At 36.8% G+C, this 21,095-nt stretch overlaps 1 protein-coding gene across 1 annotated transcript in view; it reads right to left on the bottom strand.

Moving 5' to 3' along the window:
- Nucleotides 1-1,248: 1,248 nt before the first annotated feature.
- Nucleotides 1,249-21,095, bottom strand: part of CEP104 (centrosomal protein 104) — a 52,417-nt gene continuing 32,570 nt past the window's right edge. Inside the window, exons 9-19 of the mRNA XM_051990851.1 lie at nucleotides 17,933-18,163; nucleotides 15,021-15,218; nucleotides 13,958-14,125; nucleotides 12,909-13,082; nucleotides 10,475-10,651; nucleotides 9,559-9,765; nucleotides 9,126-9,263; nucleotides 6,378-6,585; nucleotides 5,930-5,997; nucleotides 4,100-4,190; nucleotides 1,249-3,030 (exon numbers count right to left, since the gene is read on the bottom strand). Coding sequence (XP_051846811.1) covers nucleotides 2,909-3,030; nucleotides 4,100-4,190; nucleotides 5,930-5,997; nucleotides 6,378-6,585; nucleotides 9,126-9,263; nucleotides 9,559-9,765; nucleotides 10,475-10,651; nucleotides 12,909-13,082; nucleotides 13,958-14,125; nucleotides 15,021-15,218; nucleotides 17,933-18,163 — 1,782 coding nt within the window. The 3' untranslated portion in view covers nucleotides 1,249-2,908. The remainder of the gene's footprint in view (nucleotides 3,031-4,099; nucleotides 4,191-5,929; nucleotides 5,998-6,377; nucleotides 6,586-9,125; nucleotides 9,264-9,558; nucleotides 9,766-10,474; nucleotides 10,652-12,908; nucleotides 13,083-13,957; nucleotides 14,126-15,020; nucleotides 15,219-17,932; nucleotides 18,164-21,095) is intronic.

The following is a 21,095-nucleotide window of genomic DNA, read 5'->3' as shown; positions in this document are numbered from 1 at the left end:
TGCTGCTTGTACAACTGGTCAACAGATCTGAAGTTTTTTGAGGTTCTGCAGAAAAAGCCTGGTGCAAACTTTCTGTAGCAACACTAGCACTAATCTCTTCTCTTTCTAAGAAATTTTCCTCTAATTTTTAGGGGGTGCATGCTGAGTTAGTATTGATGCTATTTAACTGGAATAGATCTAACTTAAGTTTAGTTTTTTTTTAAATAACATAATTATTTTCTTAAACTCTTGGAATAAAAATATAAAACTTTATGAGGTGATCAGATTATTAAATAAATGTAAAATGGGAAGAAATTGATATTTAAATTACTTGAACAAAATTATGAATTGGTTATCTTTTCCCTATTATTTCCCTAAAATAAAAACAGAAAATTAGGACATTAAAAAGTAGCAAAATTACACACAAAATTGCTACCTGAAACTGAACGGAACCTAAAAGCTCTACTCTTACTAGTCAGACATGGAAAGAACCATACCTTAAAGGATACTGTGATGTAGACCAACTTATTTATGACTGAAAATTCATTATTAAGCAAATGTTTCGCTTTTGAATGACATAACAAGATGTCTTTTCTTCTGCTCCTTTAAAAACACAATTTCTTTAGGGAAGCCTACAAAGTGACATATGGTTCTCAATGGAATTGATCATTACCAAGAGATCTTCCTGTTTAATAACCCAACTTCAGTCTGCTACATACTCATCTATAACTTAATAGCTTACCTTGCACCCAGATTTTCCTCGTTCCTCCCACCAAAAAGAAAGTCATTCTTTGGATAATAGGACTGCTTAATTATACTATGAACACACAGAGAACAGCTGTAAAACTTGTCTGAGTGAAAGGCAAATGTTTCCTTCACCAAACGGAAATAGCTTAAAGAACAATTTGTCTATTTGCACTTATGGTATTAGAAAAAGCCAGCCGTCATCTCTGAGATTAAAAGACTAACACGTTTTTAGAACACTTATGCTGTTTTCTTGGTATGGACATTGTAGTCTCATTTCTTATTTTAATTTAATGTACCTTTACGTCAATGGAAAGCTTCATAGTAGTTTTTACTTTCATAGTCTTAAAAGGTGTTACTTTACCAAAGGGGATTTACAAAGTTTCACTATTACTCAGCCAAAAAAAAAAAAAAAAAAAAAAGAACACTTCCCTCTGATGCTTAGGAGACCTTCCTCATTACAGAGAAGCAAACCAAACAAAAAATGTCTCCTATCATATAAGCTAATTCTTAATTAGCAATTAAAAATCTCCAACAGGGTGCCACATGTCACTAATTCATTTTGCCAGTCTTTTTTGAAAGCATTAAGAGTATATTTTCCAGGGAAAAGCAGGATTCTTGATCTTAATTTAGAGGTTCTGGTGACAGTTTCTTTCTAGGTTCTTAACCCATCGGAAGACTTAAGAAATAGCTTTTTTTTTTTTTTTTTTTAAATCTCCAGGCAGAATACCCATACAGTCAGAAAAATTACTTTATAGTCAAATACTGGCTGGTTTTGCATTGCTATTTCTCTATAAAGAATCTCTGGCAATAACTATTAAGAGGAAACCTACTAGTTAATTTACTGAGGTATCATCACAGAAATGTGTCCGACCAATGGGTCAGAGCACATCAATTTTGAAAGCTTTTTCCCTTTTTATATTCTTGAAAAAGTTTTGGTATATTAAAGAAAAGGGTCATTTTTTTCCTTTTTGAAAGGTAAACCTCCATTTGGAATTATGGTTATTAGAAGGTCAAGGGCATGGAATGTCAGTCCCAAATTCGTTATGTGCTTAACTCTGCTGCATAAATAGCAGATACACGTTTGTGTATGTAGTAAGCATTTTGGGGAAGGTATTCAGTGTCAGATTAAAATATAACCAGCCCCAAATTTTATTTTAATTTTTTAAAGAAGTATCAGTTTGATTTACATGCAGTCAGATGATCACATATCAGAAAGCACTTTTGTTATTTAAAAAATTGATAATTTACACATGTAATGACCTCGAGAGACCCTCCTCCCTCCAAAAAAAAAAAATAAAGCATGATATAGATCCAAGTCTTGTTCTAATATTTACATTTGGGGAACTGATTCTGCAGTCAGGATCAGGGATAACCTTGTTGCCCACAGAGCAAAATGGGCAGAAAGCTACTCGCAGATTTCTCTGCCCAGTTTTGGGACCCTGATTTTAGATAACTCTTCAGTGGCTTTCTCCTGGAGATTTTCTTTCTTACTTCCCCTTTCTTTGACAGCTTGTAATGGGCTGCTGGGTGGCCCCATCTCCCTAAGTCTGACAGAGTGTGAACACACAATACCACAATAAAGGAGGAAGCAGGACAGGAGTTCAAAGCTCGGGTCTAAGATGACAGGAACAGCTCCCTCCCCAAAGCCGTGCTGGGCCAGGGTCAAGAAGCAACAAGATTCACTTCATTTGTACCACAAAGAGAGAAGCAAGTTTGGTGGAGAGAGGTTGGCAAAGTGCACGTTCTTTACTTTTAAGATTCTGAGAGCAACTCCAAAAGGATGTTGTTGTGCTGTGTCCCTCCCTGGCTCCCTGTCCTACCAGTCAGCTGCTCCTAAAGCCCTCAACTTAAGTGGTTTCTGATTTTGTTCTAAGACAATGGCATTCCTTTTGTTCTCCAAGGGAGGATCAGACATTGGGAAGGTTCGAATGCCATCGGCCTCCCACGCTTGGTATCTGAGATGCAGCTCCTCTGGTTAAGTACATACATGTCACTACATCAGGACTGAATGAGGGGTCGTAACTCGGGGATGCTACTTATGGCAGAGGAACAGCCACCTGCAATTCAGGAAGGATGGACTGGATAAGGCCATATCCATGAGATTGATTTACAAGAAATGTGATGGAATCAAAACTTGCTCAGTCACTTATGGAGCCAAGAGAAACAGAACATTTGTCATATGTCATCGTTTTGTGTGTGCCCTGCTAGTGGTTTTATTCAGGCCTCCTTTTGGGGTGGGGATCTTGCTTCCAAATTTGGATCCTGAAGTGCCCGATTTGGCCATCACTGAGTCTACTGCTTTCCCTGCAGTGAAAATACACAGAAATGTTAAGTAAAGGTGGAGGATTAAAATGGAGACTCTTATGCATGAACTGTATCCCAAGAAAGACGTAACTGCTCACAATTTGACTGACTGAACCAAGCACACTCTTGGGGTGGGGGCAGGTGGGATGTGCACAGATTTGTGTCGCTGGACAGAATCAGCACCACAGGCATGAATCCAGCTGTGTCAGCCATGTTGGAGGATGGCCCAGTCATGTGGCTGGGCTGACTGGTGGGTATGGAGAAATCAAAAGTAGTCTGTTTGGATAAGAATCCAAATTACCAGTTAAATATGTAATAATCATTGGCAGCAGGAACAGAAAGACCAAAGATTGAATAAACTTTCCTCCTCGTCTGGGGGACGATGGAATGGAATCACCTTTGCCTTGTCATTAGGGTTAAAAAGCCTGCAGCCACTATTCAATAAATAAATAATCACATTCTTCAAGCCTCCAAGACCTGAATCATAATTTGTATTCATTATGTCTATAATAAAAGGGCATCATCAAAGTTCTTCCTGGTCAGAAGAAAAAGAAATTAAAAAAAAAAAAAAAGCATTTCTTTAAACAGGTCACTCTGAATTTGGTAAATGCAAAGGCCAAAATGGAAATTTTGGAGTAGGCTTGTAAAAGGGCATGCCATGAATTCATGTTTTTATATATACCAGCACGTGTTTAGTCTTCTCATTTTCATCAGGCTTCTCCACATTAAAATACAAACACACACACAGTCAAATATATTCAAAAGAAACTAGTTCTGTAGGCCTTTAAAATGGCCATCATGACTGAGCTGACATACACCCCTTCACTCATTTGCTCGCTCTCCCAGAATTACTAAATGCCCCTATGCCTGGTCAGCCCCATGCTAAGTAAGGGTTGTAGAGAAGACAAAGATACGTAAGGCATGGCCCCTGCCCTCGTTTATGTAGAAAAGTATCTATCACATAAAACACTTGTTTACTGAAGAACAACTTGCTTTATAGAGCAAATCCTGATGGGAAAAAAAAGAAGAAATCTGCTTGGTCTGCACCAACTTGGCAGAAATACCCTACCCAGCTGTGTGGCTTGTGTCTTCTGCAAGTAGTACGCCTTGCGCAGGTTCATTGTGCAGCCCGCGGGCCCTGTCAGGTGAGACTTCCAGGCCTGAAGATCACAGAAGACAGGAGGAATGAGTCACAAAGGCCGCAGAGCCCTGGCCTACTGGGGCAGTGCCCAGGGAGGCCCCGGGCTCAGCAGGCTGAAGGGAGCTGCAGCACTAGGACAGCCAGCCAACACCCCCTCCCATGGCAGCTGAGCCCCTACAGAAAGCCTCATAACGTTCTTATGTGTTTGGTTTCGGACCACAACAAAAAGAAGCCCTTTCTTGCTGAGCAACCTTCTTGTCCACGGTCACCCCGTCAGCACTGGGGCTGTGCTAGGGTGCCACTACTGGGAAGCCGACACAGTCTATCTTGCTTCTGGATGACTATGTGTGCACAACTCAAAACAAGCGATCGATCTGTTTGAAAAGGGAACGGCCACTATGAGATCTGGCTGATTGGTGAAGCAGAAAAGGTCTCTCCATGCAAAGTGACTTAGATCTTGACTCGGCCATTGGTTAAGTCAAGTATACTCTCTGTGCCTTAGCTCAAAGATTACAAATAATTAGTGGCGCCACCTTACAGCCATGGAAATGGGAAAAAAATCATCAAAAGCAATGAGTCAGTGCCACGATGGAAAAGGAACAAATTATTCTAGTGGCAATTAAAGTGGATCTTACAGAATTTGAGTCTGTTTTGATATCATAGGTCAGGTTATTATATATAGTGTAAAGTATTAAAACTCCATATCCATTAAAATGTGGAACACTTTCTGGCTCACTACAATTTTACAAAAATTGTCAGGAACAGCAGAGAAATAGAGGTGCTTTTAAATTCACATTCAGTAAATACCAGAGATGTTAGATTTTACTTTTCTAAAACTATAGATTTAAGTCTTTAGCTTCTTTCTTAGATCTAAGTCTGAAATGGACATAATATTTTCAACTATTATAATTTTGCTGCCTATTTCCCTCTATAATTTAATGAGCTTTTCCTTTTAAGTAGTTAGAAGCTAAACCATTTGGTGTATATATATATACCTCCCTACTTTTTTTAATGTACTTGATACATAATAGATCCTGCTCCAGTCTCTCATTTTAACTGCATGAATCTTTATATTTCAAGTGATTTTTTTGTAAACAATATATTTTTCAATTTCATTCAGGCATTTAAGAAATTTATTTTGATGTATCCAGTCAGAAGAAGAATAGGAAAAATAGCTGTCATCAGGGAAATGCATATTAAGTAAAGGTGAATGCCAAGGGCCCAGAATGAAAGGTGGACAATCAGAGAAACCAACTCATATTCTTGTGATGTTAAAAGATATTGAGGAATGGCCAATGGCAGGTAGGCTCCCTCTGGTACTAGTTCATGATTGGACAAGGACAAGAGTTGCACAGAAGTAGATGATACAGATGGGTTGCCATTTCATTGGTGAAAATGCAGAAGTCTCTAAAATCACAGATCTAATTGATGTTTTGGGAGCTTCTCAATCATTCTGAATTAGTGAGGCATGATGGTATGGAAAACATTATGTAATTCAGATGTACAACTCTGGAAACTTATTTCCAAGATGAAGTTTAACTCTGGTGATTAAGACCTTATCAGAACATAAAATTACTTTAAGGTTGAAAGGAAAAATCATTCTGAAAGTCCAGAAAAATTTATTCCTATTTGGTAGGAGGTGAACTTTTTACCATAGTTATTCAGATTCTTTTTTGGACTGGTTACATCAATTTAATTAAAACAGAATTAAATATCATAAAGGCCAGACTTTTTTAGACTAATAGTTAGACTCCTTACCTCCTCTCCTGGTGTAAAATTCTCATGGCACAATGGACACCGGTTTGCAAGCTTTTCTGATCTTGCAGCTAAAATGACATTAAGTAAAATGCTGTTGAGTTAACTACACAGAATGTTAGCAGTTATAGGAAAGAGGTTGAATGACCTGAGGCATTATCCCTCTCATAGGTAGAAAAAACTGATGTTTCCTGTTCACATGTTCATCTTGCCAGGTACACTAAGCCCAGAAGAAAGACCACCATTCCATCTTGCAAAGGACATGCTGATGTTAGATAGGACTATCATCAAAATCTGACATTCAGGGCCAGGCACACAGGAGGCACTCAATAAATGCCTTTTGTGTGACCAACTAGAGAAGAAGTTTTCTTGAGAGTTTACTCTGTTTATTCTTTATCACAGAACTTTTAAGGGAACAGGAACATCAGAGAGGTGCAACGGTACTACGTACGATTGCAAGCTTTGATTTTTATGTGTCTGGGTAGTTCTTCCTTAAAGACAGCTTCCGAGCAGCGATGACACTTTCCAAACTCATCTTTTTTGTCACATTCTGTCAGCAGGTGCTCTGTCAGACTGGCTATCTCAACTACCTGAAGGGAGAACCAACAAAGCTTGTTAGTTATCAGGAACAGGGACATGGTCCTGTTGGGTTTAAGCTTCTATTTCACATCAAGTTAAGATTGTAACCCTGAGAATAAAGAGGGACTCAGATTCTGATTTGGTTTAGTATTATATTAATATGTTGAATATATTCAAAGCTAAACACAGCTTTCCATTTAGGATGGTTAGAAACTATAAGTTTACATATAAAAACAACCTAATTGTTAAATATGTAATGATTATAACAAGTTTATAATTTCATTCAGAAAAGGTCTGATTTTTCTAGAAAATGTCTAAAATATTCAGAACACCAGCCATTACAAAAACATGCCTAAGTTCAATATGGTAGTATTACTATACGCATTCTATCCTCACTGAAATGACTGGATTTTTACCTGATTAGCTATTTCTAACAATTTAGATGCTGCCGCAGAACAACTGTTGGGAAAGTGGCTGATGTAGGTAAGCTTTCTTACAGAAACTCTCAAGAAACTATAAGCCAAGGTTATACTGGAAAGTAAGGATAACTATTGTTTAACATCTACAAATGGAATTTACTCTGGAAACACAATGATCACAAGAAGGTAGATCTACAAATTCCTTAAGTAACTTTTTTTTTTTTTTTTTTTTTGCTGAGGCATTTGGGGTTTAAGCGACTTGCCCAGAGTCACATAGCTAGGAAGTGCCTTAGGTTACTTCTGAAGTACAGTTGATCTTGTAGCATCACAGATGGAGAGCTGAAAGGGATGGATCTCAGATACCATACAGTCCAACCCTTTCATTTTCCAAAGGAGGAAATTGAAGCCCGGAGGGGTGAGAAATGATATGGAGCAAAGACATACAACCTGGCCCATATGGGCCAAATAAAGTCTTAACCAATTTCATAATCCTGAGTGCCATTAAATGTAAGGATGGGAAAGTACGAGGATATGAAGATCTGATATCCCCAGGACAGAAGTACTAGAGGGAGGAAAGAAACTAGTCAATTGCTTTATTGGAATCTTACAAAGGATTCTGATGGGTTATCTAGCCTGAGTCAAAACTCAAGAGATGTATGTGGGCCAATCAATTTTTCAAAATTCTCTAAAGAAGGAAACATTTTTTCTCTAGACAACTCTATTATTTAGTTCCTCACAGCTGAGTTTCATGCCTATTAAAGAAGACATGGAAAGACTTAGACTTGTGAAGAAAAATACTATCTACTTTCAGAGAAATATATAGGAGAAAATAAGCATAGTACAGTCTCTATATATGTATATGAGTATATATGGGTATATATATGCATATGTTTATGAATTATATATAGGCACACACACACACGTGTCCATGCTTAATTGTAACCTTCTTAAGGGTGTATGGGGGAAACAAAGTAAAAAGTGCATAGTAGAGAATCAAAGAAAACCAACAAGGAAGCAAAGGAAACCTGGGCAACTTTGAAAACAATGTGTAGTATTTATTCTATAGGATTTCTCGAAACAAATATTTAATTCTTTTCTACTGAATCCTTTCTTATGGTCTGCTCTTTACATGGTAATGTTTTTTTTTTTTTTTCTCATTTTGTATTTAAGTTTAAGTATTAAGTTAACCCCCCTCTCCCAACATATTTGAATTCATGAAAAACTAATTTCCCTATTAACCATGTAATACCTTAGTTATAAAGATCAGTTGGTACTACTACTGATTGCTGTATCAGCATCAGCTGATGAATTTAGCTCATAAAATTCTGTATTTAAGAGAATCTGTTGTTAACTTAAAAGTAAGGTATTTAATGGTTTCTTTCCTGAAATGTGGAATCTGTTTTGTTATACAGAATTAGGTATTGTAACAGTATTCATCATATTGAGATGATATTTATAAAACTTCCTTAAAATTTTTGTCTGTACTTGGGCTTGCCAGTGGTGGCCATGGTCATTTCCCTCTGCCATGGCACCTGGACTAAAGATGGTGCTGACCATTGTGACTCTGCATATACTAAGAATCATGCTTTTTCTTTTCTTTTCTTTTTTTTTTCAAGAAACTCTCTCAAGGAATTTAATTACTGACACATGACAGTGTTATGACATTGGTTTAAACTATAGAAGCCAAGGAGTCTGGACTGAAGGTTTGTAAAAGCATGCGATCCCATATATTACATCCATGCTGCTGGCTCTCTCAGGTATAATTTCAGTTATCTGGCTCAATTAAAAAGCTTACTCTGAACTTTCTTTCCAATAGGAGCTTAAATAAAATCTTAGTATTCTAACTGATTTTTGACATCTCTGCAAAAGAAAAAGTTTCCTTTGAATTATGGCAAAGAGAAAAATCTTCAGCCATCACTGATCCTATGGGAATAAGTTAGCTTCTCTCATCTCAAACATAAAACTCCCAGTGGCTTTCTCTCTGAAAGCTTATGACAACTCAGACTCTAATTTCTAAGATGGAAAACTAGATTATCTCACAAATCATTTTTATTATCCAATGAGAAATGTTCATTTTAATACATCTCAAAAAAAAAAAATCAGACTCAAGAGAATTAAAGCCCACCACCTGACCTGCATAGCAATGTGAAAGACAGGCAGGTATGTATGAAGTGTAGCTGAACAGCCCATTGAGCATTCTAAGTTATCAAAGATGTACTGACCTTTTCGATTAGAGTTTCTGCCTGAATCTCTCTCAGTGCTGCCAGCTGGACCTGCAGAACTTTTATTTCTTCTTTCTTTTGTTTTTCTGCTTCTTCTGTTGCTGCTTTTTTTTGAGCCTGTTAAAAATCCCATAAGTGTTTTTTTAGTGTTGTCTCAGAAAACAGGATGCGACTGCTATATAGACATGCCTTTTTACTTTTTTTACAATATTCACTTAGATTAATGATGCTTTCAGAGTGAAAAGTAAATTCTGAAATTTAACTTGAAAAAGAAAACATTTCAAAGTACACAGAATGACCCATGTCCCGCATGTGGCCTTTGGTCCAACTCCTACATTTTCCCCAGCTGTATTCATATTCCTCATGTTGTTTTTCTTAATTGGAAGACTAGATGATAATCTTCAAAACTGACCCTGACATCTGCTGTTGTTGCTTTGCCATCTATTTTTGCAAATCCCTCAAAAATCGTCTTATAGAGAATGTTCTTGCGAGTGTTGCCATCATCCATGGGCAGGTATTCGAGAATTAGGGTCCGATGTGTCTTATACATGTCCAAAATAATTTTAATAGCAATTTCTCGTATTTCATAGATTCTGTGCTCCAGTGCACTCACTGAAAACTAAAAACAGAGAAAGGTTTGCAACAGAGGGACATTTCAGATTTTGTCTCAGCCTCTTCCGATCTACCTGCGGGACTCACTAGTAAAACCCGGCTCTGCACATCAGCTCTCTGGTTCAAACCCCTTGGGGGGCTCCCTCACAGACCACATGGTATGAGTCCATCCTCTTTAGCCTGGTATTCAGGAGGCTTCACATTGTGACTCCAGTTTGCTGGTGCCTCCACCAGGATTTCTGACTCCTGCTTTATATGAGATCTTTGCTTCAATCAAACGGAGGCAAATTCATTATTCCCTAAAGATATCATGTACACTCCCACACCTCTGCCACTGCCATACCATTCTCTCTTCTTGTATCTCTCTCTCTCTCTCTTTTTTTTTTTTTGGAGTTATCTAAATCCTACCTGCTAATCAAGACCCCTGCAGGATTCAATGGCTATTTCCAATTTGAGGCTTTCCTCCTCTTCCCCCTCTTCCCACTGATCCCAGCCTACAATAATTATTCCTCTTTAACTTCCTCTGGCACTTTCTGAGCAGTTAGGACTGAGCTGGCATAAACTACTTTGTTCAGTTCTTCATCTTTATATAAAATAGCAATAACTGTTTTGAGGGACTCCTGCTTTGGATAAGAAATGGATGAGCTGCCCTTTGAGGTCTCCTTGCATTCAACAACCCAGTAAAAAACAGCAGTGGTGCTGAAGAGGACTCTTACCCGCATAACGTTGTCAACAGTAAATCCAGAGTTTTCAGTTCCCAAGTCTTTTAACAAACGTGCTAATAAGTCCGTTTGACTCATTGCCAGATGAGTTGAAGAATTCTGTTTTAGTGGCTGAACTAAATAAATTGGAATAATTTGGAGGGGCTTAATTTCCTTACACAGAGCCAGTTCCTAAAAAAGAAGAGCATAATTTGTTAACTACATTAGGAAATCCTAAGCTGTGATTTACCATTGATTTAGAAGAACTTTTATGAAATAATACCATCCTCCCCCAAAATCACAGAAATAGAAAGTTAAATAGTTTGTGAGAAAATTAGATGAATAAGGTCCAGAAGCTTATTATTATAATCCAATTAAAAAGTCCAAATCCTAAGTGTAGTAACTAAAAGCTTGATCATTTGAGGATTTATTTTATTATTCAGGATATGGCAAAATACGAATATTTAATGGAAAATTGAAAATTTTTTTGTTCTTATCATTGAATGTTCTCATAAAATCAATTTAATAAATGCTAATAAATTCAAGCTACACCAGCTTGGCTGCTAGTAGTCTTATCATTAAAGCATTAAATGCCTATTGAGGGGTGGGAGTGATATGGCTATTTGTACTCAGCTTAGTATGATTGATTACTAATAGGATGAGTAAAATTAAAAGTATTAGTCATGTATAAAAATGGACAAAAATTTAAGTATAAACATGTGGACTACTCACATTTATGTTTGTATCAATCTTATTTTATAAACAAAGAAAATTCATTTCAATAGACAATTATTATAGGCCCACTATAAGTATTTTCTTAGGCACTGGGATTACAAAGATGAAAATAAAACTGGTCCTGGCATCATGGGACTTATGAGTTGATGCATAATTAAACAATTATAATTTGAACCATGGAGGAAAAGAACTTCAATAGGCAGAGATGAAGGGATGATGTGTTCCCAGAAAAGCAAGTGCTAGACTAAGCAGTCACTGAAGAGAGGGAAAGATCAGATGATAAATAGCCAGTGGAATTCAATATGTCTGCAATACTGGTAGGTGTCAAAGAGCATGATGGGAAGCAAAGCAGCCTAAGCTAGGGAAAACCTCGAGTACTAAGCTAAAGAATAGATACTTTATTTAGTTGGAAACCAGTGAAGGTCTTTGAGCAGGGGCATGCCATGGCTAGAGTGGTGTGTCAGAACTGGAAGTAGAATTATGGAGGGACTATGGATGGAGATAGGAGAAACTGAGGGTAAGGAGGTTGGGGAGGAAGCTATTATAAGAGGTAAGGAGATACTGAATTAGGGTAATGGCTGTGAGAGTGGAAAGGCAGGGATGGACTAGTGAGATATTATGGAAGTAGAAGCAGCATAACTTGATAAATAATTGGATATGGTGATGAAGTAGAGAAAGAATCAAAGATAAGTGAGGTTTGAGCCTAGATAAGTGAAAGAATCATGTGCTACCAGAAACAGAGAATTGAGGCAGAGAGGCAAATTTTATAAATGATACCTTGGGATTACACCAGGCTGCCTTTAGTGGAGTGTTAAAAAGTGACTAGCTACAAAAAAAATTGAGGCTGAACTTTTTGTCCTTTTTTATGTTTTGGCTACATCAAAATATGAGTTATTTTTTCTTTTAAAGTGAATGTTACATGTCCAAATTTTAAAGTAACAGCCATATTTATTTTCTCTTTCCTCTTCAAACATAAAACTTAATTCTCTAAGTGGTAAAGAATGCCCTAAAATAATGGGTACTTCTACAAAACTAACAAGCTTCCAAAGCTTTCTTAACTTTTAAGTAAAAAAATCTAGAGTAAAAATATTTTTTCCCTTTGCCCAAACTCTGGATAAGTGCCACGGTAAAGAATCAAAAGTCAGTGACTCAAGTGATGCCCTCTTGGGAATGTGCCTTGTGCATCCAAGAACGGCTGCTCCATTTCCTCACATCCTTTGGAAAAAACAAGTCTGTAATCTTCCAGTATTGGGGTAGAAATCACTCTCAGCCAGTAGAGAAACAAGCAAAGTACTGTCTGACTGGATGAACTGTCTGATTGATCATACCTTCCTTGAAGCTTGCTGGGAGTCCTACTAATAGGACTAGACAAAATGGATAACTTAAAAAAAATGAAGATAATTTTCTTGCTGCTAAAAGTAGAATGCACAAACCTTTGGGTTTATGTTATCATCTCCATTTTTCCAATTCCTCACTCAGTATCCCAGAGGCTCACAATGGACAGTCCCCATCAGAGCTACATACCCCATTCATAGGGCTCACAATGGACAGTCCCCGTCAGAGCCACATACCCCATTCACAGATCATGTAAAAATGAGCACAGCTTGGTTCTTCTGGGTTACCAAATATAGCTGCTCACGGGAGAAACCCTCAGAGGCAAACACTGAGGTGGCTTTGAGGGCTACCTGCTCTGATTCACAGAAGAGGCTTTTACCTGAATAAAGTTCGATGCTATGATGCGGAGGCGAGCAGAAGAGTCCCCAGTTCTAGACAGCAGATTGGGAAGAGTCTTCTCCACAGAGAGGGTGGTTTCTGGCTTACCAAGCTTATGCTTAGGAATGTATTGTGTGATGATCATTTTTAGTAATTTCAGTGATGCTTGAAAGACCTTTGTAAAACAACAATAACAACCAAAGAAATGAACATAAACTCTTGCAATATGAAGCTCTGCAGCCGATCATCCACCTGTCTGCATCCATCCAACAAATGGGTGGGCATTAAGCATGGTTCTAGGCACCAGGGATGAAGGGACCAAAATGAAATGGCCTCAGCTCTCCAGGAGCTTTTGTCCATTGAGAAAAATTGGGAAAACAGATCCACAACAAAATCAACATTGATATTTACAAGACAAATATCAGATAATAGGAGGCAAGGAAAGGAGGGAACCAGAAGGGCCTTCAGGGAGGCGGTGGTGCTGAGGTAGGGCCTTGAGCTCTAAGAAGGGATCTGTGTAGTAAGAAGCACATTCCTGATAAATGGTAGCTTGTACAAAAAGCATGGAGATGGGAAATGGAATGTGGGATTTGGCACCTATGGATTATATCAGTAAAAGCTACAGAATGTCGGGAGGGCTGAAGAAGACACTAAGGGACTCAAACCATCTTTATTCTTCTTAATTATCTCTACCTTTTTTCTTGCTCAGATATGAGAACATTCCTTTTACGCTTAAGTGATACTTCATTAGGGAAAGCAAGCCCTTGTAGCAGGGAGAGGGCCACTAATCAAGTCCATCTGGACTTAGAAGAGTTTTAGCACTGACTCAAAAGATCAAACTCATCTTTCATATTATTCAGGTTTCATGAAAATAAAAATACAAGTCAATCATCATGCTGGCAGGCTCACAATGGACAATCCCCATTTCTAAATCCTAGATCAAATATGGTTTAAACTGATATCTCTGGATAAGTGCCACAGTAGATGATGGGAAGAAAGCAGTCTGGGATAGGGAAAATCTCGAATGCCCTGGAAAGCACAGTTACTCACTGAAGGCACAAGATCCTTGATGGCTCTTCTTATCAGAAAGATGGAGGCTCTGAGAAGGTTCTTCAGGTCTTCCTTTGGCGTCCCAATAGGCATTGTCATTAGTTTATTATATAATGAGAGCAATGCATCTTCTCGGTATGACCAGGTCTTAGAATAAGCTCCGGCAACCTAATGCAAGGAAAAATTCTCATTTTTTACATAAAATGAGATATCAGAATTGTTGGTTATATCTATAGCGTGACACTATTTGAGATTTCTTTTTGTTCCTATTAAAAAATATTTTGAGTAGGAGGTTTTAAAATAAATGACTGAATGAAGCACTTAAAGCCTCAGGATATCAATCATAAAATTGCTGTAAGATAAATGATAAGTATAGATATTGGGGAAAAGTAAGGTGAAACAGAAGAAAAATAAATGAACAAAAAACTTTGCTAGTAAAAAAAAAAAAAACAACTTTAGCCTGTGATACATAGTGGACAGTAAAAACTATCAAGAGAAGTCATTTAGAAGACTACCTCCAAAACTTTAAGATGACCCTTTCTAAAGAGAGAAAGCCTTTTTTTTTTTTTTTTTTTTTTTTTTTTTAAAATCTGGGTAATATGACTACAGTTAGCATATTTTTCTTACTAGCTCTACTGATAAGTAAAAACAAATTGGCATTCACTTTGAACAGAACTCAGTTCAATTGCTTTTTAGTCATGTCTGACTCATTTGGGCTTTTCTTGACAAAGATATTGGAGCAGTTTGCCATTTCCTACTTCAGGTCATTTTACACAGATGAGGAAACTAAGGCAAACAGGGATCAGTTATTTGCCCAGGGTCACAAAGTTAGTAAGTTCCTGAGGCCAAATTTGAACTCAGGAAGATAAGTTTTCCTGATTCCAGGCCCAGTGCTCTATGCACTATGACATCACCTTTAATTTTTGTTTTAGCAGCTCATAACTTCATGTACTTTATAATTAAAACATTTCCATTCATTAAAAGATTTTATAAGTTAAATCAACATTCAGATGACTAATAGCAAGAGTTATGAGCATCATTTATTTATTCATTTTTTTTTTACCAGAGTTTCTCCCAGCACTTCAATGGTAGAACTGGCTTCTCTCATTGCTTTCTCGGTCAAGGGCTCTGGCTCTCCTGCAATGGTGCCTTTTGGAATTATACTGACGTCTTCTTCAGCCTTCTCTGGTTCTACATACGTTTCTCCTTGTTGCTTAAGAACAGCTGGAAGAGGTCTTTCATCATAAGGCAATAAATCAACCTGAAAGTGAATGAAAATTATTTTGGACATCTCCATCTTCTGCTCTGTAGTTTCTCTCTATTCCCTCACCCTAAGTTTCAATGCTCTCTAAATAAAGATCATATCTGAAAGATATCAGTTTAAACCATATCTGATCTAGGATTTAGAAATATTACTTTATTAAAACAATCCATTACATATATGATTCTTACTTAGATGTAACTTCTTGTTACTTCTATGTACTTTCTACATGTAACAAAAATGAAATAAATTCTTCCTGAATTATAATTTATTTGCCATTAAAAGTATGTTTGACAAAAGATTAAATTATTTTTAAAGCAGTGTCAAAGTAAAAAAAAAAAGGTTGTTATTGACAAGATCTCCATTATTTTCTTTTAATGTCAAGTCAAGTCTATTCTTGGATTGCTATTGCTGTCTAGTGATTACTCAGTTATCTCTGACTGACTCCATTTGGGATTTTCTTGGTAAAGATACTGGAGTGTTTTGCCATTTCATTCTCTAGTTCATTTTACAGATGAGGAAACTGAGACAAAAAGGGTGAAGTGACTTGTGCAAGGTCACACAAGCTAATCAGGTGTCTCAGGCTAGATTTGAAATCAGAAAGATGAATTTTCCTCATTCCAAGCTCATTGCTCTATCTACTACATCACCTAGTGCCTATATACTTGAGGATAAATGATAATTATGAGCTAAAGCATATTCATTCATTCACTTGGTCTAAAGAAAGACTTCTTAAACTTTTTCCTACTAATGATCCCTTTTAACTAGAGAAATTTTTACATGACCTCAGGTATATTAGTATTTATATATAATTAGGTAAACAAATTAAATTTTATATACTAATTTTATATTATAAATTTATTATATAAATATATAAAATAGGTAAACAAATTAAACATTTACTGATGATAAACCATAAAAAATTTATTTTAAAACAATTTTTGGTACACATATAATTTTACCGTTTATTAAAGACAAACGCAAATTTGCATACTAGTGAGATGGATATGTTTATTTTTACATAAAGAATTAAATCTTGGTATATTTGATATCTTTTACTGTTGCCAAATTTTTCATGATGTTCACATTCAGTTATGCAACACTATAAAGGGTCTTGAGCCACAATTTAAGAAGTTTTTGGTCTATAGTATCCACCTTAAAGGAAACCAGATTCTAGAGAGATAGATTTCAATTTTAGTAAATAATTAAGATTCTACTATCCATAGTTTTGGTCATGTCATGCCTTTTCATATTCCAATGATTTAATACAGGCATAAGTAGCTAGTTCATTCCTATTTATAAATCAGACATTTGATTGCATCATATGCATTTAAAGAAGACCAATGATAGGATCACAAATTAAGCGTGACTGTATTTCTCAAAGTCAGATGGTCCAAGCACTTCATTTTACAGATGAAGAAATGGAGGCCTAAAGAAATGAAGTGTCCTCTCAGATTGGCTAAGATGACACGAAAAGGTAATGATAAATTGTTGGAGGGGATGTGGGAAAACTGGGACACTGATACATTGTTGGTGGAAATGTGAATGGATCCAACCATTCTGGAGAGCAATTTGAAATTAAGCTCAAAAAGCTATCAAACTTTTGACCCAGCAGTGTTTCTACTGGGTCTATATCTTAAAGAAATTTTAAAAAGAGGGAAAGGGACCCACACGTGCAAAAACATTTGTGGCAACCCTTTTGATAGTGGCACGAAACTGGAAACTGAATGGATGTCTGTTAGTTGGAGAATGGCTGAATAAGTTACAGAATATGAACATTATGGGATGTTATTGTTCTATAACAAACGATCAGCAGGATGATTTCAGAAAGGCTTGCAGGGACTTACATGAACTGATTCTGAGTGAAGCGAGTAGAATCAAAAGAATGTTGTATGGGGCAACAAAATTATGTGATGATCAACTTTGATGGACTTGGCTCTTTTCAACAATTAGATGATTCAAGCCAATTCTAATAGACTTTTGATGGGGAGAGCCACCTATATCTAGAGAGAGAACTATGGGGATCACAACATAGCATTTTCATCTTTGTTGATGTTGCTCTTTGCTTGCTTATTTTTTTCTTTCTTATTTTTCCCTTTTGATATTATTTTTCTTAAGCAAAATGATAAATGTGGAAATATGTATAGAAGAATTTACCTATATTGGATTATTTGTTTTCTAGGGGAACGGGGAGGTGGAGAGGGAGAAAAATATGGAACACAAGGTTTTGCAAAGGTGAATGTTTAAAAACTATTTTTGCACGTATTTTGAAAAATAAAAAGCTATTATATCCCCTCAAAAAAGTGACTTGCCCAGACCCCCAGGCATTCAGTAGCAGAGCTAGGATTTGAGTGCAGGCCCTATAGGCTAGAGTTCCTTTTCCTACATAAAAGATACAGAGCAGTATTAAAAACTATAGGGAAGTCCACAATGAAATCCAAAGAGAGGGACATAAAAGATAATACTTATTTTGGACATGACCAGGAGAAAAGCTTCTGCTAAGGAGCATGCTAGTCCAGGGCCTGGCACATAGTAGGTGCTTAGTAACGCTTACTGACTGATGCACACATTACTTGAATTAAACGAGATGCACCTGAAAGCTGGGGGCTGGTGAGGCATGAAAGAAGATCTCTGTGGTACTGGTACTGAAGTCAATTAAATTTGTGTTGATATCTCCTTTGTCTCTAAGGAAATCCTGGCTTTGAGCTACTTACATTGATCTTTGAAAGAGAATTTGAGGCTGATAGCTGGCCCACAATGGCTTGCTGCTTAGGGGGAACATTCAGAGAACTATGAAGCTGAGGCTTGGCTGAGGGGAACGGTTCCACGTAGGGTTTTTCTCCTGTTCGTTCCTCTTGACGCAGAGGTGACTGTATAGATTTCTGCAGGCAGGGGCTGCCAGAACAGACTAGAGGCGCGAGGGGAAAATCAAAAGGCTTTCGAATCTAGAAAGAAATAGGAACACATTATGTTTAAAATGGTTTTTCTTTCTTCACTTCAAAACCATATCCTTAGTAGCTGAGACAAAACTCTCAAACTCTCAAGCGCATGCCACGTGTCGAGTCAGTATTTCTGCCTAAGGATGGTGTAGGTGGGTATATCGTATGCCAGTCCAGTTGTTTCCTCATTGTCCTGGCTATACATATGGCATAGAGAATACAGAATATAAATAAATAGATAGAATATAAAGTGCTTAATTTGATTAAATCACAAAGCCTTTTATAAACACAGAATGGAGGTTATTTCACTGAACCTTCTATTTTCTAGCTCAGTTATCTGTGTACCTGTCTAATTCTCCTCCATTACACAATGCAGGGACTGTCTTGTGCATCACTATATCTGTGAGCATTAAGCATAACAGGGATTTAAAAACAAAATGCATGTCAACCAAACAAATGCCTGTTTTGCTAAATATTTGTTGTTAAAATGTTTGTTGAGATCAAGAATTTCAAGGGAATTAATGGAAAAAAAAAAAGCAAATGAAAGTGGCCTAACTGTAGCAGATCTAAAACTATATTATAAAGCAGCAGTCATCAAAACCACTTGGTACTAACTAAGAAATAGAGCAGTTGAACAGTGGAATAGGTTAGGTTCACAGAACAAAATAGTTAATGACTATAGCAATCTAGTGTTTGCTATCCCAAAGATCCCAGCTTTTGGGATAAGAATTTACTATTTGACAAAAACTGCTGGGAAAATTGGAAACTAGTATGACAGAAACTAGGCACTGACCCACACCTAACATCATATACCAAGAAAAGGTATATATCTAGACGTAAAGAATGATATTATATGCAAATTAGAATAACATAGAATAGTTTATCTCTCAGATCTATGGGAGAAGGAAGGAATTTATGACCAAAGAAGAACTAGAGATCATTATTGATCACAAAATAGTAATTTTGATTATATTAAGTTAAAAAGTTTTTGTACAAACAAAACTAATGCAGACAAGATTAGAAGGGAAGCAATAAACTGGGAAAACATTTTGACATTCAAAAGTTCTGATAAAAGCCTCATTTCTAAATTATATGTAGAACTGACACAACTTTATAAGAATTCAAGCCATTCTCCAATTGGTAAATGGTCAAAGGATATGAACAGACAGTTTTCAGATGAAGAATTGAAACTATTTCTAGTTTCAATGAAAAGGTGCTCCAAATCACTATTGATCAGAGAACTGCAAATTAAGACAACTCTGAGACACCACTACACACCTCTCAGATTAGTTAAGATGATAGGAAAAGATAATGATGAATGTTGGAGGGTATGTGGGAAAGCTGGAACACTGATACATATGTTGGTGGAACTGTGAACGGATCCAACCATTCTGGAGAGCAATCTGGAACTATGCTTAAAAAACTATCAAACTACCCAGCGAAAGAACTCTGTGAAATGAGTGTGAACCACTACATAGTATTTCCAATCTCTCTGTTTTTGTCCATTTGTGTTTTTGATTTTCTTCACAGGTTAATTGTACATTATTTTAAAGTCTGATTCTCCTTGTACAATAAAATAACTGTAAGGACATGTATACATATATTGTATTTAACATGTTTAACATGTATTGGACTACCTGCTATTGGGGGAAGGAGTTGGGAGGAAGGAGGGGAAAAACTGGAACAAAAGGTTTTGCAATTGTCAATGCTGAAAAATTACCCATGCATATATCTTGTAAATAAAAAGCTATAATAAAAAAAAGAAAAAAAAAGAAAAAAAAAAAGCTGTCAAACTGTGCATAGCCTTTGACCCAGCAGTGTTTCTACTGGGCTTATATCCCAAAGAGATCTTTTTTTTTTTTTTTTTTTTTTTTTTTTTTTTTTTTTTTTATAATAAATTTTATTTTATTTAATAATAACTTCGCATTGACAGAATCCATGCCAGGATAATTTCTACACGACTTTATCCCTTGCAATCACCTATGTCTCGTTTTTTCCCCTCCCTCCCTCCTCCCCCCCCCCCCAGGATGGCAAGCAGTCCTATATATGCTAAACATGTTGCAGTATATCCTAGATACAATACATATTTGCAGAACCAAACAGTTCTCTTGTTGCACAGGGAGAATTGGATTCAGAAGGTAAAAATAACTCGGGAAGAAAATCAAAATTGCAAATAGTTCACATTCATTTCCCAGTATTCCTTCTTTGGGTGTAGCTGTTTCTGTCCATCATTTCTCCAATGAAACTCAGTTAAGTCTCTTTGTCAGAGAAATCCACTTCCATCAGAATACATCCTCATACAATATCGTTGTCGAAGTGTATAATGATCTCCTGGTTCTGCTCATCTCACTTAGCATCAGTCCATGTAGGTCTCTCCAAGCCTCTCTGTATTCATCCTGCTGGTCATTCCTTACAGAGCAATAATATTCCATAACGTTCATATACCACAATTTACCCAGCCATTCTCCAATTGATGGGCATCCATTCATTTTCCAGTTTCTAGCCACTACAAACAGGGCTGCTACAAACATTTTGGCACATACAGGTCCCCTTCCCTTTTTTAGTATCTCTTTGGGGTATAAGCCCAATAGAAACACTGTTGGATCAAAGGGTATGCACAGTTTGATAACTTTTTGGGCATAATTCCAGATCGCTCTCCAGAATGGCTGGATTCGTTCACAACTCCACCAACAATGCATCAATGTCCCCGTTTTCCCGCATCCCCTCCAACATTCATCATTGTTTTTTCCTGTCATCTTAGCCAATCTGACAGGAGTGTAGTGATATCTCAGAGTTGTCTTAATTTGCATTTCTCTGATCAATAGTGATTTGGAACACTCTTTCATGTGAGTGGTAATAGTTTCAATTTCTTCATCTGAAAATTGTCTGTTCATATCCTTTGACCATTTATCAATTGGAGAATGGCTTGATTTTTTAT

Source organism: Antechinus flavipes, chromosome 3 (genome assembly GCF_016432865.1).
Source record: "Antechinus flavipes isolate AdamAnt ecotype Samford, QLD, Australia chromosome 3, AdamAnt_v2, whole genome shotgun sequence".
In the NCBI taxonomy this organism is placed as follows: Eukaryota; Metazoa; Chordata; class Mammalia; order Dasyuromorphia; family Dasyuridae; genus Antechinus; species Antechinus flavipes.
The sequence above is the reverse complement of the archived record's forward strand: the minus strand, read 5'-3'. Positions and strand labels throughout refer to the sequence as shown.